This window comes from Primulina huaijiensis, chromosome 18 (assembly GCF_012295235.1).
Source record: "Primulina huaijiensis isolate GDHJ02 chromosome 18, ASM1229523v2, whole genome shotgun sequence".
NCBI classification, from domain to species: Eukaryota; Viridiplantae; Streptophyta; class Magnoliopsida; order Lamiales; family Gesneriaceae; genus Primulina; species Primulina huaijiensis.
In genome coordinates this window covers 15,931,958-15,951,502 of record NC_133323.1, presented here as the reverse complement: position 1 = coordinate 15,951,502, position 19,545 = coordinate 15,931,958, and the positions used below count along the sequence as shown (strand labels likewise).

General features: G+C 36.1%; 1 protein-coding gene across 1 annotated transcript in view; it reads left to right on the top strand.

Moving 5' to 3' along the window:
- Positions 1–1,040: 1,040 nt before the first annotated feature.
- LOC140964120 (synaptotagmin-2-like) overlaps positions 1,041–19,545 on the top strand; it is a 70,638-nt gene continuing 52,133 nt past the window's right edge. The window contains exons 1-4 of the mRNA XM_073423655.1: positions 1,041–1,346; positions 2,200–2,298; positions 2,374–2,424; positions 2,494–2,617. Coding sequence (XP_073279756.1) covers positions 1,236–1,346; positions 2,200–2,298; positions 2,374–2,424; positions 2,494–2,617 — 385 coding nt within the window. The 5' untranslated portion in view covers positions 1,041–1,235. The remainder of the gene's footprint in view (positions 1,347–2,199; positions 2,299–2,373; positions 2,425–2,493; positions 2,618–19,545) is intronic.

The window sequence follows — 19,545 nt, the reverse complement described above, 5'->3', positions numbered from 1 at the left end:
CTTGTATTTGGAGTGTCCTATAAGTCATCAGAAGCTAGAATATGGGCAGTCGACTTGCCATACTCAGTTGGTGACGTTGGAATCGAGGTAACCACCCATTTTCTACTATAAATAGCAGGTATATTTCTCATTTAAAGATTCTGAAACCTTTGAATACTCAAGAATTTACATATTGATTGTGTTCATCTAAAAGTCTGCTGACTTAAGCATCGGAGTGGTCACGCCGGACACACCTCCGGCGCCCATTTACGAGTTCATTTCCTTGTTTGCAGGTGATATTGAAGCCATTATCTTCACTCAAATTCCCAAACGTTATAAATTACTGATTTGAACCGTTGGAGTTCCCTACCCGGCTCATCCATTTCAGCGAGTTCACATCACATATTATAAAATATGATAAATAAATCCTAAAAAATACAGTTCATAAATTATTTGATAATATAAATGTGAATTTTAGTGTGCAAAACAGCCCCATGAAAGAACACAATTTTTACTCCGTGTGAGATTTGCTATCCAATTGCTAGAGGAAAGCAAGTGGTATTCAAGTTTGCAAAGCAAAGAAAGAAGGAAAAAACTGATTACTCTAATATATAATTATATGATGATCCAATATTTATGATCACTTTATCAAAAGTTAATTTTTTATAATAAGTCATAAAATAATCAAATATAACTTTTCAACACCCGGCAGGGCACTTATTAATCAGTAACAATTGTCATGAATCGGGCACATAACATCAATGACTCTCGTCATTTTATCAAAAAGTATAAACCGTTGTAGTAGTATTTCAAATTTTTAAAATTGTGTACTAGTCCAAACACCATATTTTGATGGGATGTCGGAAATGATAATGAATGACAAATCAATATGTGGCTCTTGAATTAGGAAAACACGCACTTAATCTTTTTTTTAAGGGTAAAAGGCCAAAGCATGGGATGCGCTCTTGAATAGTAACAAAGCCGTTATGTTTTGATCCATAAGGCATGGGGTCGTTGAATATGCATTCATTTACACCTTTTATTGATTCCTTTTTCTCATAATCAACCTCATTTTTCGTCCCATCAACAACTAGAAATTCAATCTTTTTCGATCTTGTGTGCGTTTTCTTCCAGCGTTTGCACATTCTTGGACCAAAAATTTCACCTTTGAATCAATATTTTGTTCTCGAAAAATGGCCATAAACTGATGCCATTCTTGAATTTCACTGTCTATTCTCTGTGAAAGAAAGTTGGCGATGGGCATTATAAGTACGATATTGGGTGCTTTCGGGTTCGGAATCGGGCTGACGGTCGGGCTTGTGATCGGATACTATCTATTCATTCTCCCTCAATCAAATGATGTGAAGGTCACTTTTCTTTCAAACAATTTCATATACATGAATCGTGTATTTATATTAACAGTTTTGCACAAGGAAAGGTGACGACCATTAATTTGTGGAGACATATGATTTAAATCAAAACACTAATAGAGAAGCCAGAGAAGAGCTACTATCATCTCAGTATTGGCGATATTGTTCACGTTCACGTAATAGGTTCTGTTAAGGTGTACCATCGGATATTGATAGTCAACGAGCGAAAATCGTTCAAAGTGCATCCGCCAAGTGACATGTAACTTTGAGGATTTCTCCCACTAGTAGACCAATAATTGAAATTTTGGGTTTATATCCTAAAATACTTCAGGCGTGGAGAAAATTTTGAAATTTAAACTATACTTCATTATCTTATTCATGATAGATCTTAAGCCCATTAATCATATGTATAGAATAGTTGTTAAGCGCCGATCTAGACGTGATGCTCCTTGAGGCTCAACATCTACGCCTCAAAACAATTTAAGACAGTCCTTCAATGAAGTCCACAATAAAGCACCAATTTCGACGTGCTTTGCATGGTCAAGTAACTTTGTAAATACAGAGATCATAAAAACAAGGTGAAATGCAAGATAAAGTTCTGCAAGGCAAAGTTTTTTCGACATAAATTATGCCACGTTGTTCTTCAGGATGCTTCACTTGGATAAGAAGTATGCCCCATCTTGTGCCATGCGCGTGCTTAGGCTTTATCATACCCAAGCACACCTATACGTGCCTGATAACTATGTCTAGCTAATAGCTGCTAGAATTTGTCTACATTTGCCAGTTTTTAGCCTGGTAACATATTCTTTCTGTTATTGACGAACTTTGGTTCGAAATGAACGCTCTGCAGGATCCCGAGATTCGTCCTCTAACCGAGCTAGATTCTAAAACCGTCCAACAACTGCTCCCAGAGATACCTCTTTGGATAAAAAATCCAGACTATGACCGGGTACACTTCTAACTATACATTCATTTTGCTTATGTCCAGTTTGCATAGTTTCTAATTCAATACATCTCTTAGCAGATTGATTGGCTGAACAAGTTCATAGAATATATGTGGCCTTATTTAGATAAGGTACCTTCTAGTATCATGTGCTTAATTCAACGTTGTTTACCATTTATATTGAGATTCTAAGTTCCTCAGGCAATATGTAAGATGGCAAAGAAAATAGCAGAACCAATCATAGCAGAGCAAATTCCAAAATACAAGATCGATTCAGTAGATTTTGAAGCATTGACTTTGGGCTCCCTTCCGCCGACATTTCAAGGTTCAGCTTCGCTACTCTCAGATCCACATCTCTTTTTAAAAGCACATAGTTTAGTTATAATTATTAAGCAATATCGAATCGGTTTTATACAAAATTATTTCGACCAATAGGCGAGACTATCGCCTAACGTACGTTAGTTTGAGTGGCAAAAAGTTTAGTTCTCCTTAAAAAATATATCTGTTGGGACATCGTATTTTCGCATCCAAGACGTAGTGGAAGTTTAAAAAATTTTGTTTTTGAGCGTCGTGTGTTTAGAAACCATACATAGGATGTTTAGAATTATATCTTTGCATTCTTAACGCTAAACTCCAAACTATTCCGGTTTTTACGCGGAGATAGCCTTTCTTCTGAATCCCTACGAATGACTCTTCAAATTTGATCGCCTAATTAGGTCCACGATCGAAAACTATCTTCCTCACTTGGATTGCACTAGAAATCTCAAGCGATTTGTGCGTTAAGACTGTAGCATCCGAATTTCCAAAATCCGGAGACGAAGCGGCGCAGCGGTGGAAGAAGAAAGGGAGGCCAAAATTATTTTTCCCCAAAACCTTGTGTTGGCCGAGAATTGCAAGAATGATGGAGAGAACATTTTCAAGTTAGAATCTTAATTGATTCTTAATCAATAATTATGGATTCTTAATCCATATTTATGCAAATCTCATTCTTGCAAAAATTTCTTCCAACTATTTTTGGTGGCCGTGAGTTGTCTTTCAATTGGGAAGGAATTTTGTGTATTTTTTTTATGAAAAAAAATCTCTTATGAATTATACTCTCTTATGGTATATTTATAGAGTGAGTTTCACAAAGACTCAATATTTTCATTATAATTAAATTCTCATATTATTAATATATAATGTATTTATTAACCTTTAATAATATATGATATAATAATATCATATACACATATTTTATATCACCATATAAAATATATACATTTATATGTATATTATATTAAATGAACATTATTTAATTTATAACTTAAATCCTTGGTTAATTTAATTTTATTCTCATCTAGAATATTTATGAGAATTTGTACATGTTAGTAGTCACTACTACTAGCACCACCATTTAATTAGTAAATTCCATATTCACTAAATAATTGATTCCGAACTCATTATAACCTCGATCGACGATCCGAGAGCGCCAATGTATCAAGAATACAAGTCTTGTACATATAATGAAAATCGAAAATTTCGAATATAAAAATTTTCATTTACCAAATTTGGTAGCTGCCAGTTTCAGTAAACTCCTTCACAAAACAGGCAGTTCCACTCTCCTTACTTATTTAGCAATCATGCTAACTTCCATTTCTTTCATCCTATGAAATCAGCTCTTAAACTCATTTATAAGCTTCTTGTTTGGTCTCCATCAAACTATAGTCGCCAAATTCCAACTATTTGAAATTTGACTATCTCAACGGGAACACAGAATCCGATACTTGTGTGACCCTCAATGATTGCACCCATCAGATCATGGTAAGATCGTCTAGTAGCCTGCAAGAACCTTTAGTCATGGTTAGCGTACAGTACGGTCCCTTCAACACACATATCCCGATCGAATATTCAACCATTGGTATATCGAGAGTTTCATATAAATTCGATAATAATGCAATTTATCTTTGAGTACTAATAGTGTCATGGTATGTGCAACTAGAAAAACACATTTCCCTAAAGCACATTTCTTGCTCTGGCCAGAGACTCCTTGCATTATTAACTCATCAGATCACATAGGATATCTTTACCCGTAGGCGAACAGTGAATCCCCGACTACAATGCATTTGCTCCTACGTATTTCAAAACTACACCCAACCTCGCCACCTGATGACCCTCGATGTAGTCGGTAAACGGATCAAAGTGCATGCTAGTACGTATAGCCCCTACATTGTTCTGGGTCAAACGACTAATGCTGCGGACTATTCCACTCGATAAGTGAGAACCACTTGGATAGTTCGAGGGGGGGTTGTTCAGTGCATCATCATATGATCACACATCCGTGTGAATGGAAATCTCCATGCCCTTGCCAATGAAACATGGTGTTTACACCACAGATGCTAGTCTCAAGCTCGAGCGACCTTTATCCTTGTTTTAGGCGGCTGATTCGACTAGGAACTTGTTTAGAATATACGAGACACTTCTTAATGAGTTTCATGATCTTACGTTGCGACGCAGACCTCATGGTACCTATTTTATATTAAAAGAATTTATCTATGCAGCTTGCATGGGTATACAGATAAAGTACAATGCCATAATCGTATAAAATCGTAAAATATTATTAAAATAAAGATGGTTTGTTGAAAAATTATTATTCCCAAGAATTTTGGTGTATGACAAAAACTAACCAGCTCGAAATCAGCTGTGGTTCGTTTATAAGATATGCATCAGTTCGACCGCTTCAAAGCTCAAAGAAGTTTCAACCGCTTACTTCAAGACCGATAGCAGATTCAACTTGAAACTTAATGTATATAAGAACCGGATCATTAAATAGAACTATTTATTGCTCAAAGACATTCTCTGACAGGCCTAATACATTCAAAGTATTACACCGCCTTGAAGTCAACGCATACTTACATCAGTTCCAAGATTGATATACATTCAATTATTTTTTCCAAAAAGAGGAAGACCAAGCATAGACTTAAAGCTCTGTTGCCCAAAACAATTTCCTTAAAAGGAACTCCTCAAGAAAAGCGACTTAGAATGATGTTGTGCAAAAGGAACATTAAATGCGTTTATCAAAGATCATTTAATGCGCAACATATCGACAGCAACACGTCTGTACAGAGAATCAGGTTAACGTTGTTATGTCCTATCCGACCGTTAAGGAAATCGTGTATATTAACGGAAGAGTACGCGGGCAGAAACTCTCTCGATTCTCAGCTGCAATATTACAACTCGCTTGCATATTCAAAAAGATCTGAGAGCGCTCTTAAAAGTTCATATACTCCATCGCTCAATCAACACGCACAGAAAGAGAAATTTATCTGATCATCTAAGGATCATTTACGTGCTACTAAATCAAGACTATTTATTCATATCATTAACCCTTTGGTTATTTGATTCAACTTTGATATCTGGTGAACTAAGTGTTCTTAAATATCCAGAAATGTAAAATAATAACTAAGAGTTCCAAAACAGGCAGTGTGATAAGTCCTGATTGGAGCGGGCTGTTGCAAGAAGTTTGTAAAGTCAAAGTCTTTTAGTGGAATCCTTCTTAAGGAGGAAGAAGGGGTGACGTATGAGTATTCATTCTCAGAACATCCATAACAAACCTGTGTCACTTTACTTTCCGCAAACATTTATCTGTCTAGTCTCTATTCATTGTTTTAGCCTGATGTTGTGTTTTAAGTTGCATTGAAGATTGTGAACCGTTTTTCGCACTTAATAGTGGTTCACATTATCAACCGTTTGAGAAGACGTTTTTAACCGCCTAAAAACGGTTGAAATCACACTCGTACATGAGAAAATTTGAAAGAGTTCATTCAACCCCCCTCTAAACTCTTTCCCGATCCTAACATGGTTTTACATTAGAGTCAATAAAGCCGGAGCCACAAGTTGGCTTGCCGGACACCTACTCTAATAATATCATCATGTTTGATTCTTGCGAACGGAGAATAGAGATGTTGGAAGAACTTATCTCTATAATGAGTCCGACTCGACTCGACTTTAGATTAATCTGGTCCCAATATGGCTTAAGGATGTCGAAAGTCTAGACACAAATTATATTGCAGAGTCTCTCATATTGGTGCATTGATTTCTTGATATCGCCTAAAACTTTTATCACCCTTAATCACGTCCCTCAGCCTCAAACTTTCGATTATGCATGTTCATATGTTGGAAATCGATTTTCTCGTATCCAAAACGCAGCGAAAGTTTTTTTTTAAATTTATATCACATTCAAATATCGTCTTTGGATACTCGTATGGTTTCAACAAAATAAAAATTCATAGGGCATTTATTAATATACCTTGAGTAAATAAATCAATTGACGCCAACTACTCCAAGATTGACGGATATAGCTCTTGTAGTATACCCTACGAACGATCTTTTTGAATCTTTTTTCAATCTCCAATCAAAACTACGACTGAAATAATTGCTTCTCCTTTAAATTGCACTAGAAAATTTAAAATAAATTTAATGTTTAGATTGAAGAACAAGTTGATGGCTCACACCCTAAATTTCTTCTAGGCTGTCGAAAACTGGAGAGATTTTGGAGGAGTTTTTCGAAAATTTCAACCAATGGAGACTAGGGTTTTGTGTCTCTTTTTAAAATCATGAGTCCTTAACCTAGTTTTCTTAATTATAAGTTTAGACTTCTTTAATTGAACATTAATGGGCTTAGTTAATTAATTTGACTAGTCCAACTAGTTTAATTAATTAATACTTAAAAATCCATTAAAAAATTAATTAATTAGTATATTGGTGTAACGGCCCAGATTCGACGACTGTCCTCACTGTACCAAGACAAGTCTTTCCAGCGTGCTTATGTCCTCACTCACACGCACCCTAGGAAACTTCCCAGGAGGTCACCCATCCCAGAATTGCCCAAGTCAAGCACGCTTAACTTTGGAGTTCTTATGTGATGAGCTACCGAAAAAAAGTTGCACCTTCGTGATATGAGTAGTACAAATCAAATCTTTTAAGCCATCTTCAATTGTACAGTCCATTACATTGAACAGTCTCGGAATCCCTCTCATTCCCGTGTGGGATCGGTTCATTCATGTTCCCTCCGCCTAGAAGCCTGCCAGGAGCCGCTCATTGTCCGTGCAACCTCATGGCACCGGCGATCACCCCCCGCCCTCTTCGGCCCCGGGCCTCACATGCCCACCAGCTTCCGCTTGGTTCGTCCCCGAACCCACACCGTACTAGGAGAGGTCGGCTCTGATACCAACTGAAACGACCTAGATTTTTTTTTTCTTCCTAATCTTAAAGCATAAGTTCTAAATTCCTAAATAAAATAATTCAACACAATCATTGATCATAATAATTTAACAATTTAAATCTCAAGTGCATAAAATAAATCATTAACATAATCTTTAAATCATTTATCTATCTAGCTAGTGCGGAACATAAATGGCCCTCGGGTGTGTACTACTGCACTCGATTCACTCAATCGTCACCACCTCCAAAATCATCAAATCCTGCATCATACAAACCTAGTGAGTCTAATGACTCAGCACGTTCCAATAATGGATAGCAAATAATACATATACACTCACATGCATTTAAAAATCATATTTTTATTTAAAATAGCTTTTGAAAATAAATAAACCAATTTAAAATCTTTTAAAAATCATTTAAGCATAATTAAATCATAAATAGAAAAATCATTTTAAAATAACTTTAAGCATAAATAAATCATTTTAAAAATAGTTTTAATCCTCATCGTAAATCATATATCATAAAATCATTTTTATCATAATCTTTCAATCATATATCATTTTGTGTGAAGTTTGATCCTTCAAAGTGACTAGCTTTTATCTTTTGGTCGACTGCAGTCTTAGCTCCACATGGTCCATGGGGGTGGGGCTAGGCTCCACCATGGAAATACGATCGTCGGGATCCCTCGGGGGCCCTTTCCCATAGACGGGGTCCCTCTGGGGCCTTGACCCGTAAACGGGGTCCCTCTGGGGCCTTGGCCCGAATATGGGTTCCCTCTGAGGCCTTGGCCCTCACGTCATCTCCACAAAATCATATATCATAAATCATATCATTTGTCACAATCAATTCACATCCCTCAAAATATTTTTCCTTTTCTTTTAAAATCATAAAATAACATAGCTTTCCAAAAATAACATTTTAAACAGTATAAATTGCACAGCTTTACCAAAAATCATAAAAAAAAACATATTATCATCAAAATAATTATTTTAAATCATAAAATATCATTTAACATGCGTTGTGATCCTTCGGGACGTTGCCAAGCGTTTTTCGTATTTTCCTAAGTGTAAAAAGACCGTTTTGCCCTTGGACGTAAAAATTCTCGAATTTATCTTTTTCTCACTTTTAATGACATGGGATTATTCTAAATAATTATTTAAGCTTACAACAATTTTCTCATATTTTTATTTGGCTTAAATCGATGACTTTTAAATTATTCTTTAAATATAACATATTAATGTGTTTTAATCCCGAATTAAACCAAACCTTAATATAAAATTCCCAATTTAAAAACTTAGACTTTTAATAATTATTTAAGCTTAAACCTAATTTTTCATAATTTTATAAAGCTTAAAAGTGGGCTTTTCAATTAATTCATTAATTAACGCTTCGCGCGACGATTAAATCCCGGAAAATTCCAAAACTCATTATTTTGATCCCAAATTTTAAACATAACATTTTTAGTATTTATTCTACCCTTCCAAGTCATGATCCACACCCGCGGACCCATGGATTCAATTTTTGTTCTTAAATTTTCGAAATTGACACATATACGAACCACCAGAGCCATCTCCCAATTTACTCGAGCCACGCCCGAGCCACCTTGAGCCAAACCCGAGCCAACCCATCTAGGAACCCTACGAACCAAGCCTAGCCCAAAGAACCAGCCCCTAAGTCACTCAAACTCACCTGACCAGTAGACCCAATTCTGCATGTGTGTGTGTGTGAGCTTCCTTGCACTTCTAGGACTCCTAACCCAACTAGGACACTTCCAGCTGGTTAACCATCGACCCCTCTTGACCCTAACCTTCCCTGGACCACGCCCAGACCCAGCCCAGACTAGCCCAAGGCCTGGAACCCAAGCCCCGAACCTCTGAACCAAGAACAACAACCTGCGCCCCTTTGAGCTCTCCTGCGCTAACTTGAACCAGCGACCAGCCCAGTCGCTCCAGTCCCTGGCCCAGACCTTGTCCATCATCTTAGACCCTATAGGACACTCCTGACTCGCCCCTAGCCTCAGAAGCGAGCCCTTGAACCGCGCTACACCCTGCACAGAAACATGAGCTGCGCACACCCCTTCCTTTAGCGTATGGACTCCTACCTGCGTGGGGGTTCCTACTCGAGCCACCACCGAGCCCAAGTCCTCCTAACCATCACCGGACCATCCTAAGGCACCGACTAGACCACCTAGCCCAGCCCCATACTGAGCCACCCTCTGAAATCTCTCGGCCTCTCTTCATCATGCGTGGGAAGAGTCCTTTCTCGCAAAGACTCTTCTCCAGCCTCCTAGCGCGAGTCCTAGCCCTTCTAGGACTCTACCTAGGACCTAACCATGACCCCTGGGACCCAGCCTCCGCACCTGGTCGAGCCCCAAGTGCCCATCCAAAGTGATCGAGCCACTTGAATATTGCACACACAATAGGACTCACGGTTCTTCTTCTCCAATTTCCTACGGTTTCCTGCTTGTTCTCTTGATTAATTTATCATGTTTTGTCCCTAATTCATTCATATTTTAACATAAATTGGCAGCGTCTCCGTTGGATTCAAAACGATTTCAAACAAGCGTAAAATCGACGTATTTTTGAAATTAAATGTTTTACTGTAAAAATTATCGAATACCTATTTTATTCAAGCATAAATAATTAAAACACACATAATATGATTTGTATAATGTTTGAAAGAGTTTAGAAAACGTGCCTTTTTGTTAAAAACGCTCGAATATTCGATAATCGTTGCGGGGAAGTCGGTGGCGATCAGAGCGGCGTTTCGATTGTTTCTTTTGCGTAAAAGTGGCGTGAATCGATAGTTCTACCCATGACGATGGATCGGTGATTGTTGGATCGAAGGAATCAAGTCAAAAAATCAAAATCATAGCCTAGATACTCTCGGCTGCTTGTGTGTGTAATTAGTGTGTGTTTTAGGTGTCCATCACGTGGATGGTGAATGGGTGTGTGAGTTGCCAACTAATAAATACTTAAACATAATTTAGGTTTAAACAAACTTTAATAAATAATTTAAACATTAATTAGATAATTAATTTGACCCCCAAGTTTAATTTAAAAGTTAAATACTAAGATCAAGATAAACTCAAATTTAAAAAAGTTGATATTTCTATCTTCAAAATTTTCCATAAAAAAATTCTTAGATTTCACTTAGATACTAATTAAATAAATTGATTAAGGCCTAAAAATCATCATAAATATTTCAATAGAATTTCAAGAATTAAATCCTTAATTTAAAAAATTAATATTTAAAACACCTAAAATCTTATAAATTGCATAATAATTAAATTAGACTTCAAAATACTAAAATTCGTAAATCATTTAAATTACTAATTTTCTTGGCTTAAAATAAATATAACATTCAACTTTTTTTTGCACCTTAATCGCCTCCGATCTCCGTCTTCCGGTCTGACTTCGAATATCCGGATATAAAATCCTTAATTTCATGAATTCATGTAAAATTGTGCAATTAATCATTTAATCATGCAATCATACCTTTAATCGTATAAAAATATCATGCTAGCATTTAAAAGCAATTAAATAAAATCATTAGAGCAATTAAAACAATTTTGCATGCATGTGGTTTACGTAGACTGATTTTTCGGACGTTACAATTGGAATTGTTATCTTACAAGCCCATTATACATACTTTCGTTACATTTAATTTAATATTTCGTAAACTCAATATTTGAGTTTAATATTTTAAACTTTCAATTTTCCTTAAATTTAACTCATTGAATTTATCCTATCCAAATTTAATTATCATAAATTCAAATACTCGAATTTAATATCTCATAATTTTATATAAATTTAAATTTTTGAATTTATTGTCTCAACGGGAACAAATGATCCAGTACTTGTGTGATCCTCAATGGTTCAAGGATACAGCTAGCCGTGAGTTCACAACTCTTTGTGATTCGAAACATCGTCTTTTATTCTAGTTTACTCTTATTTGCCTCATTCTATGTACCAAAATTTGATCATGAGAATGTCAGAAACAAATTTCTGATTAAACCCATTGGATCATGGTAAGAGCGTATAGTAGCATCGTCCCATGATTCCCTGAGTATCATTGATATTGTCTGCAATAAATTTCGTTTATGATTAACTTATAGTAAGGTTCCTTCATCTCATATATCTCGATCGAATCTGCAACCACTGGCTCTTCGAGGGTTGCATATTAGTTTCGATAGCTATGTGATACATTCATGAAATATTCATAGTGTCATCGCATGCAAAACTAGGGAAATCTTGTCCCTAATGTACATATTATACTCTAGCCAGAGATTTCATTCACTACTATTTTGTTAGATCACATAGGATATCCACACTCGTAGTTGTGCAGTGAATCCATGACTACAATGCACTGGCTCCTACACATGTCAAAATTTCACCCATCCTCCCCACCTTGTGACCCTCAGGCGGCCTTTATCCTTGTTTTTAGGTAGCTGAATCGACTAGAAACGAATTTAAAATATAGAGTGTTTACAAAAGAGTTTCAAGATCGAAGTACGATTCATTTGTATTAAAGTACAATCAAGGTCTTTTTCTATATTTATTGAATGTGTATACAGATAAATTAAAATGACAACATGAAATGTAAATTATATTAAAATAAAGACTTTTATTACACCCGAGCCAATAATTTCATTAATCAACTGTTGGCTTACAGCGCATCTACTCTAACAATCTCCCACTTGCCCTACAGCCAAATACCCATAAAGTTTAATCCGATTTGATAAGATCAGTTTGGGAGAAAAATGTTGAGCTACAATAGCTCGCTTCTTTAATTAAATCGAATTTGTTTTTCAAATCAAGCAGAAAACACTCGAAATAATCTTTCGTAGAACCAGATTAAATAATTCGTAAAGCATTTAAAATATATTCAAGTTGAATGAGCAAAATATTTTGGTTGAAATATTTTATCAAACACTTGGTATACATATAACAGATACTACTAAAATACTGCTAAATTTTTATTTTTATTTTTTTTAAAGCAAAGACTACATTTGACCGAAGACACATACACATAACTATATATATACTGCTCGAATCATGCACTAAAATAAACCCACTCCTGTATAAAATTGACTGCAGTTCAAACTTGAAAATGTGACTAACGGAAATGTTTGATGTTTAACATAAACCATCAACGAAATATTAAACAACTACTAATCCTCAAAGTGTAGAAATCATAAACGTTCAAATTAAACTGTTTTAACCATAACCCTTATAAAAATCATGATATGCGGAAGAAACGCAAGGTCCTCGGGCTTCTAGTGCGCCACCATCCCAGTCCACTCAGTCATCAGCACCTCCAGTCTCCTCATTAACAAAATGCTCATCTGCATCAATCACACCTAATGAATCTAAAGACTCAATACATCTGTTGTTCGATGGATCCATCTACGTATAACCATGGTACTAGGCGACATGGACATCAGCGACACTCTCACCCGTCAACTGATCCTTGGCCTTACATGTTTCGTGTTCGTGTTCGTGTTCGTATTAGTCACAACCAAGTCACCTCCTTCAAATATGTCATCATATTCATCACTTAATAAAATTCTATGCACATACATAAATTTTCTTGAAAACAAGCTTTTAACGTATTTCAGCATCTTCATAAAAATTCTATATTCATGTCAAGCACACATTTTAAACATGCATTACCAGATGTCAAGGCACTACCAGGTGAAACAACCTCTACTCTTTTTTTTTCACTAATCATAAATCACGAACTCGAAAATACTATCTAATTAATATAACTTAACATAATCAACAATCATAATAATTTAGCATATGAAATCTCGAGTGCATAAAATAAATCCTAAATCATCAACTAACCAAAACTACTAAATCGACCTTTAAAAAGATCAATTAACCATAAATTAAAGCATAAAAATATCTTCAATAAAAATCATTAACATAATATTTAAATCATTTATCTATCTAGCTAGTGCGGAAACATAAAGAACCTCGGGTGTGTACTGCATCACTCGATCCACTCAATCGTCAGCGTCTCCTATAAAAACATCAAATCCTCCATCATACAGACCTAGTGAGTCTAAAGACTCAGCTCGTTCTAATCATGGATAGCAATTAATACATATACAATCACATGCATAAAATCATACTTTTATAAAAAAATAGCTTTTAAACATAAAAAAATCGTAAATCGTAAAATCATTTAAAAAAACTTTGAGCATAAATAAATAATTTAAAATCATTTAAAATAAGCTTTCAGCATAAATAAATCATTTTAAAAATAGTTTTAATCATCATCATTATTCATATATCTTAAAATCATAAGCGTTCAATCATATATCATTTTGGGTGAAGTTTGATCCTTGAAAGTGACTAGCTTTTATCCTTTGGTCGACTGCAGTCTTAGCTCTACATGGTCCATGGGGGTGGGCACTAGGCTCCACCATTGAAATACGATCGTCGGGGCTCCCTCAGGAGCCTTCTCCCATAGACGAGCTCCCTCTGGGGCCTTTTCCCATAAATGAGCTCTCTCTGGGCCCTTCTCCCGTAAATGGACTTCTTTTGGGGTCTTTTCACCTCACGAAATCCCCACAAAATCATATATCATATATCATATCTTTTGTCACAGTCAATTCACAACCCTTAAAATATTTTCCTTTCTTTAAAAATCATTAAATAACATAGCTTTCCAAAAATAGCATTTAAACAGTATAAATTGCACAGCTTTACTATAAATCGTAAAATATCATATTATTATCAAAATCATCATAATAAATCATAAAATATCATTTAACAAGCATTATGATGCTTCAGGACGCTGCCATGCGTTTACGTATTTTCATAAGTGTAAAATTATCGTCTTGTCTCTGGACGTAAAAATTCTCGAATTTATCTTTTTCTCACTTTTAATGACATGGGCTTACCTTAAATAATTATTTGCACTTAAATATAATATTTCATGATTTTATAAAGCATAAAACTAGGTTTTTAAATTAATTCTTTAATTAACATTTCGTGCGACGATTAAATCCCGGATAAATCTAAGACTCATTATTTTGATCTCAAATTTTAAACATAACATTTTTTATTTATTTATTCTATCCTTGTGAGTCATGAAGCACACTCGTGGACCCATGGTTCCAATTTTAGTCTTATTATTTTTGTTTTTGACACATATACGAACACACCAAGCCATCTCCCGAAATACTCGAGCCATGGTCTAGCCACCTCGAGTAAAACCTGAGCCAACCCACCTAGGCACCCTCCTGACCAAGCCTAGCCAAAAGAACCAGACCCTAGCTTGACCATTCACTCCTGGAAATGAGACCAATTTTGCATGTGTGTGTGGGTGAGACTCCTATGCACATTAGGTCTCCTAACCCAACTAGGACACTTCAAGCTGATTAACCATCGACCCAAACTGACCCTAACCAACCTTGGACCATGCTCAGACATAGACCAAGCCTTGGAACCCACGCTGCGAACCCTAGAAATCTGCACAATAGCCTACGCACCATGGAGCTTCCCTCGCGTTTCTCTTGTTTGGCTCGAGCCACAATGCACCCAGCCTCTCCATCCCCTGGCCTGACCCCTGCCCATCACCCTAGGACCCTGATGGACCACCTATCCCAGCCCAAAATCGAGCCACAGCCCTTGGAACTCTCGGCCGCCCTTGATCCCACGCGTGAAGAGTCCCTTCACGCAAGGACTCTTCTCCACCCACTAGCGGGAGCCCTAGCCCTCCTAGGACTCTTCGTAGGATCTAACCATGACCCTTAGGACCCAACCTCTAGACCTGGTCGAGCCAACTGTGCCCATGCATACAAACCAAACCCCTTGAATTTTTCACAACCCATCAACCTACGGTTTCTTTTTCTGAATTTTACACTTCGGTTCCAGCATGCTTTCTTTATTATTTTATAATGTTTTGTCCATAATTCCATCATATTTTATCATGTTTTTGTAGCGTGTCCGCTTGTTTCAAAAACGTTTCTAAAACAAGCTTGAAATCATCGAAACTTTGAAAAATACGTAACGTATCGTAAAATAATCGAACACCAATATTTTTCATGTATAATCAATTAAACACACATATTATTATTTGTATGATGTTTAAAAGGGTTTAGGAAACGTGCATTTGCGTTTTTAATACTCGAATATACGATCTTTGACGAGGGTGCGGCGTTGGACGACCGGAAGACGAAGAACACAAGCTTTCTTCTTCCCCAATATTTTCGAAATTATTGAACATGTGTGCAAGGTATTTTTTGGCTGATGGAGGCTGAATTGTGGGGTAAAAAAGTCCTAGGTAACTTATTTATATTTTTAAAAACATGCTAATGGGCTTCGCTTTTGGGCTTGCAAGCTTAAGGGTAATTGGACCTTCTTCAAATAATTAAATTCAGCCCAAAAATACTTAATTAATTAAATAGTAAAAGTTTATAAAATAAGTTTCCATAAAATAATATTTTTTATCTTTTAAAACTCCTCGTTTTGCCCAAAACTGGCTTACCAGGAAAAATCGAGCTCGACTCGTAAAATAATTCGAACTCCAACATTTCTATAAAAATTAAATCATTTTTAAATCATATTAGGAAGCCTTGCCATTATTTAAATAAAAATACATATTCTTGTCTTGGTCGTCCCCGTTCTCCTTTCCTCTGCCTATTATCGAATATTCGGGTAAAATCCTTAATTTCATGTAATCATGTTATATTATCATTTAATCATGCCCTCGCATATTTAATCATATAATAAACATCACGCTAGCATTAAAAATTAATTAAATAAAACAATTAAGCAATTAAAATAATTTTGCATCCATGTGGTTTACGTAAAACTTGGAACGGAGTCTCGGTTTTAAACCGAATCAACTCGAAACGCAACCAAACTTTCCCAAATTTAAATTATGACTTAATGACACCTACCCAAGCCTGAAACAACCATGTCCAGACCATACAAGGCCCTCGAAAACCCATTGCAAGCTGCTGGAATTTTTGCACCAAAAACCGGAAACCCTAACTTGACACTTAGGCTCTAACCGTCGGCCCTAGCCGCCATCAAGACCAGGCCCTAACCAACCAACCTAGGACAAAACCCGTAGGATCGCAAGAAGACACCCGCGTGACCCAACCCTCGACCCATGTGACTTAGCCTCTAACCCACGGCCCTAGCCCTTGCGACCAGCAACCCATGGACCACCCAGGGTCCGACTTCGACCCACCAAGACCTGAGCCAACGCCCGAAATGCGCCCATGCACGGTTGCCCCTTCACCCTACCCAAACGAAACACAAAACTTCTCAAATGCGAAATCCGATCAGTCCTCCCCACAACACAGATTCCAGATCTGATCTAGTGCTTAAACATCTCCAAAACTTTCCGTGAATCGAGCCTCTATCTACGAGAACCTGGCAGCCCTTCAAGCCATGCAAAACTCGTGAGAATCAAGTGAAGAGAAAAAGATTTTTCCATGCTTATCAAATCCAAAAGGTGAATAATATCATACAACTTGAAAGATCATTCAAAATACATATCATGACGTGATAGATGAGAAAAAAGAGGGTATGGGACGTGCTTTTGCGTCTAAACGCTCGAAAAATCAAACCAACGAAGCGAGGGACGAACATCTAAAGGATGGGGCGGTACTCCTACTGAAATATCCTTGAAAAAGAAGCCAAAAGATGCCGGTGTGCGTGTGTGAGGTGCGGCCTAGAGAAGCGGGGAGGGAGGCTAGGGTTTGACTGAATATTTGATAATAAAATGAGTGAGTATTTGGGCCTAGGTTTTTAAAATAGTAAGGTGTAGTGGGGCTTGGCCCAAAATCTACTAAAACAAGCCCATTAGCCCAAATAACATGCACGTAAAATATTTCGTTTTGGTACGTTCTCAAAAATATTAACCTAATCCTCAAAAAGTCCTCCGCTTTGCTCAAAATCGACTACCAGTTTAAAATATAGCTCGATGTGTAAAAATATCATAAAATCCTTATTTTCAAAAATCACCTATTAAATACATCATATATTAATAATTATTTGATAAAAACATTTTTCATTAAATTGTCCCCGGTTTCCGTTCATCGTTTGAGCATCGTATACTGCCGAAAGTCCTATATTATGCAATTCTAGTTAAACCAAGCCAAATACAATCATATCATAAACATACATTAAATGCATTTAAAACATTTAATTAAGCATTTTTAATAATACCCTAGATTTGCATGCAGTCAGGTTACGTCGCTTGAATTTTCTATACCTTACAATGCAATATTTTGGTATTTGAAGAACACATAAATATTTCAACAATGCATCTTTAAAACAATGGAGATTATAAGTAAATGCAATAAATAAATAGATACAAATTTTTTTGTGGAAGTTAGGAGACTTCAAATGCCCCTACGTCATCCCTTCTTCCCCTTGTGAAGTATTCACTTGAAGACTTTGATTTATACAACAACTTGTACAAACCCAATCTAGAAGAGCAGCACAAAACTAGAACTCCTAGCACTCAAGATTGCAGACAACACCCACATTCATCATCTTGTTTAATGTCTCATATGCAAAGATTACAAACACATTGTTTTACGTCTTTGTGTGAAGACTCTCTCATTTAATATTTGGAGTCCATCTCTGTTGTATATGTGTACGTGATTGTGTGTGAGGAATTAATCCCCTATAGTGTACATCTCAAATGTATCCTCACAAAAGGGTTTGGGCTCACAACTAGCAGATTTCTTCATGCTAATTGTCCATGCTTTGAATACCCTTTAAAAGCTATTGTTTGATCTTCAAAATGTTGTATTTATAGGCCCTGAACAATGATATATACATTAGATACAAGAATATGACCGTTTCGAAAGTTTCTGAACTGTTTCTGAAATTGCAACGATCAAATTCGTCTTGCTGGACATTTTCTTGAGGCTAAACTGGTTAGCTGATCAACTGGTTAACTGGTTCAGCTCAACTGGTCAGCTGCTCAACCGGTTCAGTTTCAGCTAGTGCAAAACCAGTAAATTCATCGTCTTTTATCAGCATCTTATGCTTTGATTCAGACTTTGACTTCTGAAAATGATTTGTAGATCAGTGTCTTAGCTTTCCAACGCGTACTTTATTGCTTCATTCCAATAACCAAGCTGTGCGATATGGTCAAAATACTGCATTTTTTCATACCCAACTGATTGCTGTTTTTGTGAAATCTGTTTGGTCATTCAGAGATCAATTTGACCTAGATAACATGCGATTTTTCCCAACTGACTGAAATACGACTTGTTTCAAAATAAATTTTTTAATCAATCAAGTTGGCAGATTGTCATTTGAATCATCAAGCTGAGAGATATCATTAAAACACCGAAGCTCGCCAGAAATTCTTTTTGGCTAAATTCAGTTTCAGTTTTCTTCTTGTGTTTGCAATTTCACACTTGAGTAGATATGTTGAAACTACAATAACAATTTTTGTTAACATCAAAATCAAGATTGCGAATATGAAATGTTCCAACAATCTCTCCCTTTTGATGATCACAAAACTTGGATAAACAATAGATTCAACGAACATATTTCTCCCTCTTTTTGTGTGAATGAAAAAGCCGTATTATATTTTAAGCACTAAATTTTCTCCCCTTCAATATATAAATATATCTCCATTTAAATTATAATGAGTTCACCCCTTATATTTTTAAAATTTCGAAATTTAAAAAATTAGAAGAGTGACTAACCAATTTTCTCTATGGCTCATTTTATGCTATAGCACATATGCTCTGTTTTCAACGAATAAATTGCTTTTTCTCGAGCATAAATAGTCTGTAAATTTTATACTGTTGTAATCCTCTACGAGTCGATTTTTCAACGCAAAATGAAGTTTGTCATTTGGACACTCCAGCAAGGAGATATGCCATTTTTCCACGATTGCTGCAAGCTGCACGAAAATTCAGTTTGGATATATATGTTTAAAAAAATCTGAAATTCGAATTTTAAACATCAAAATCAGTTTCAATGTTCTTTCAAGAATAATCTGCTCTGATACCATTTGATAGGATCGGTTTGGGAGAAAATCGTTGAGCTACAATAGCTC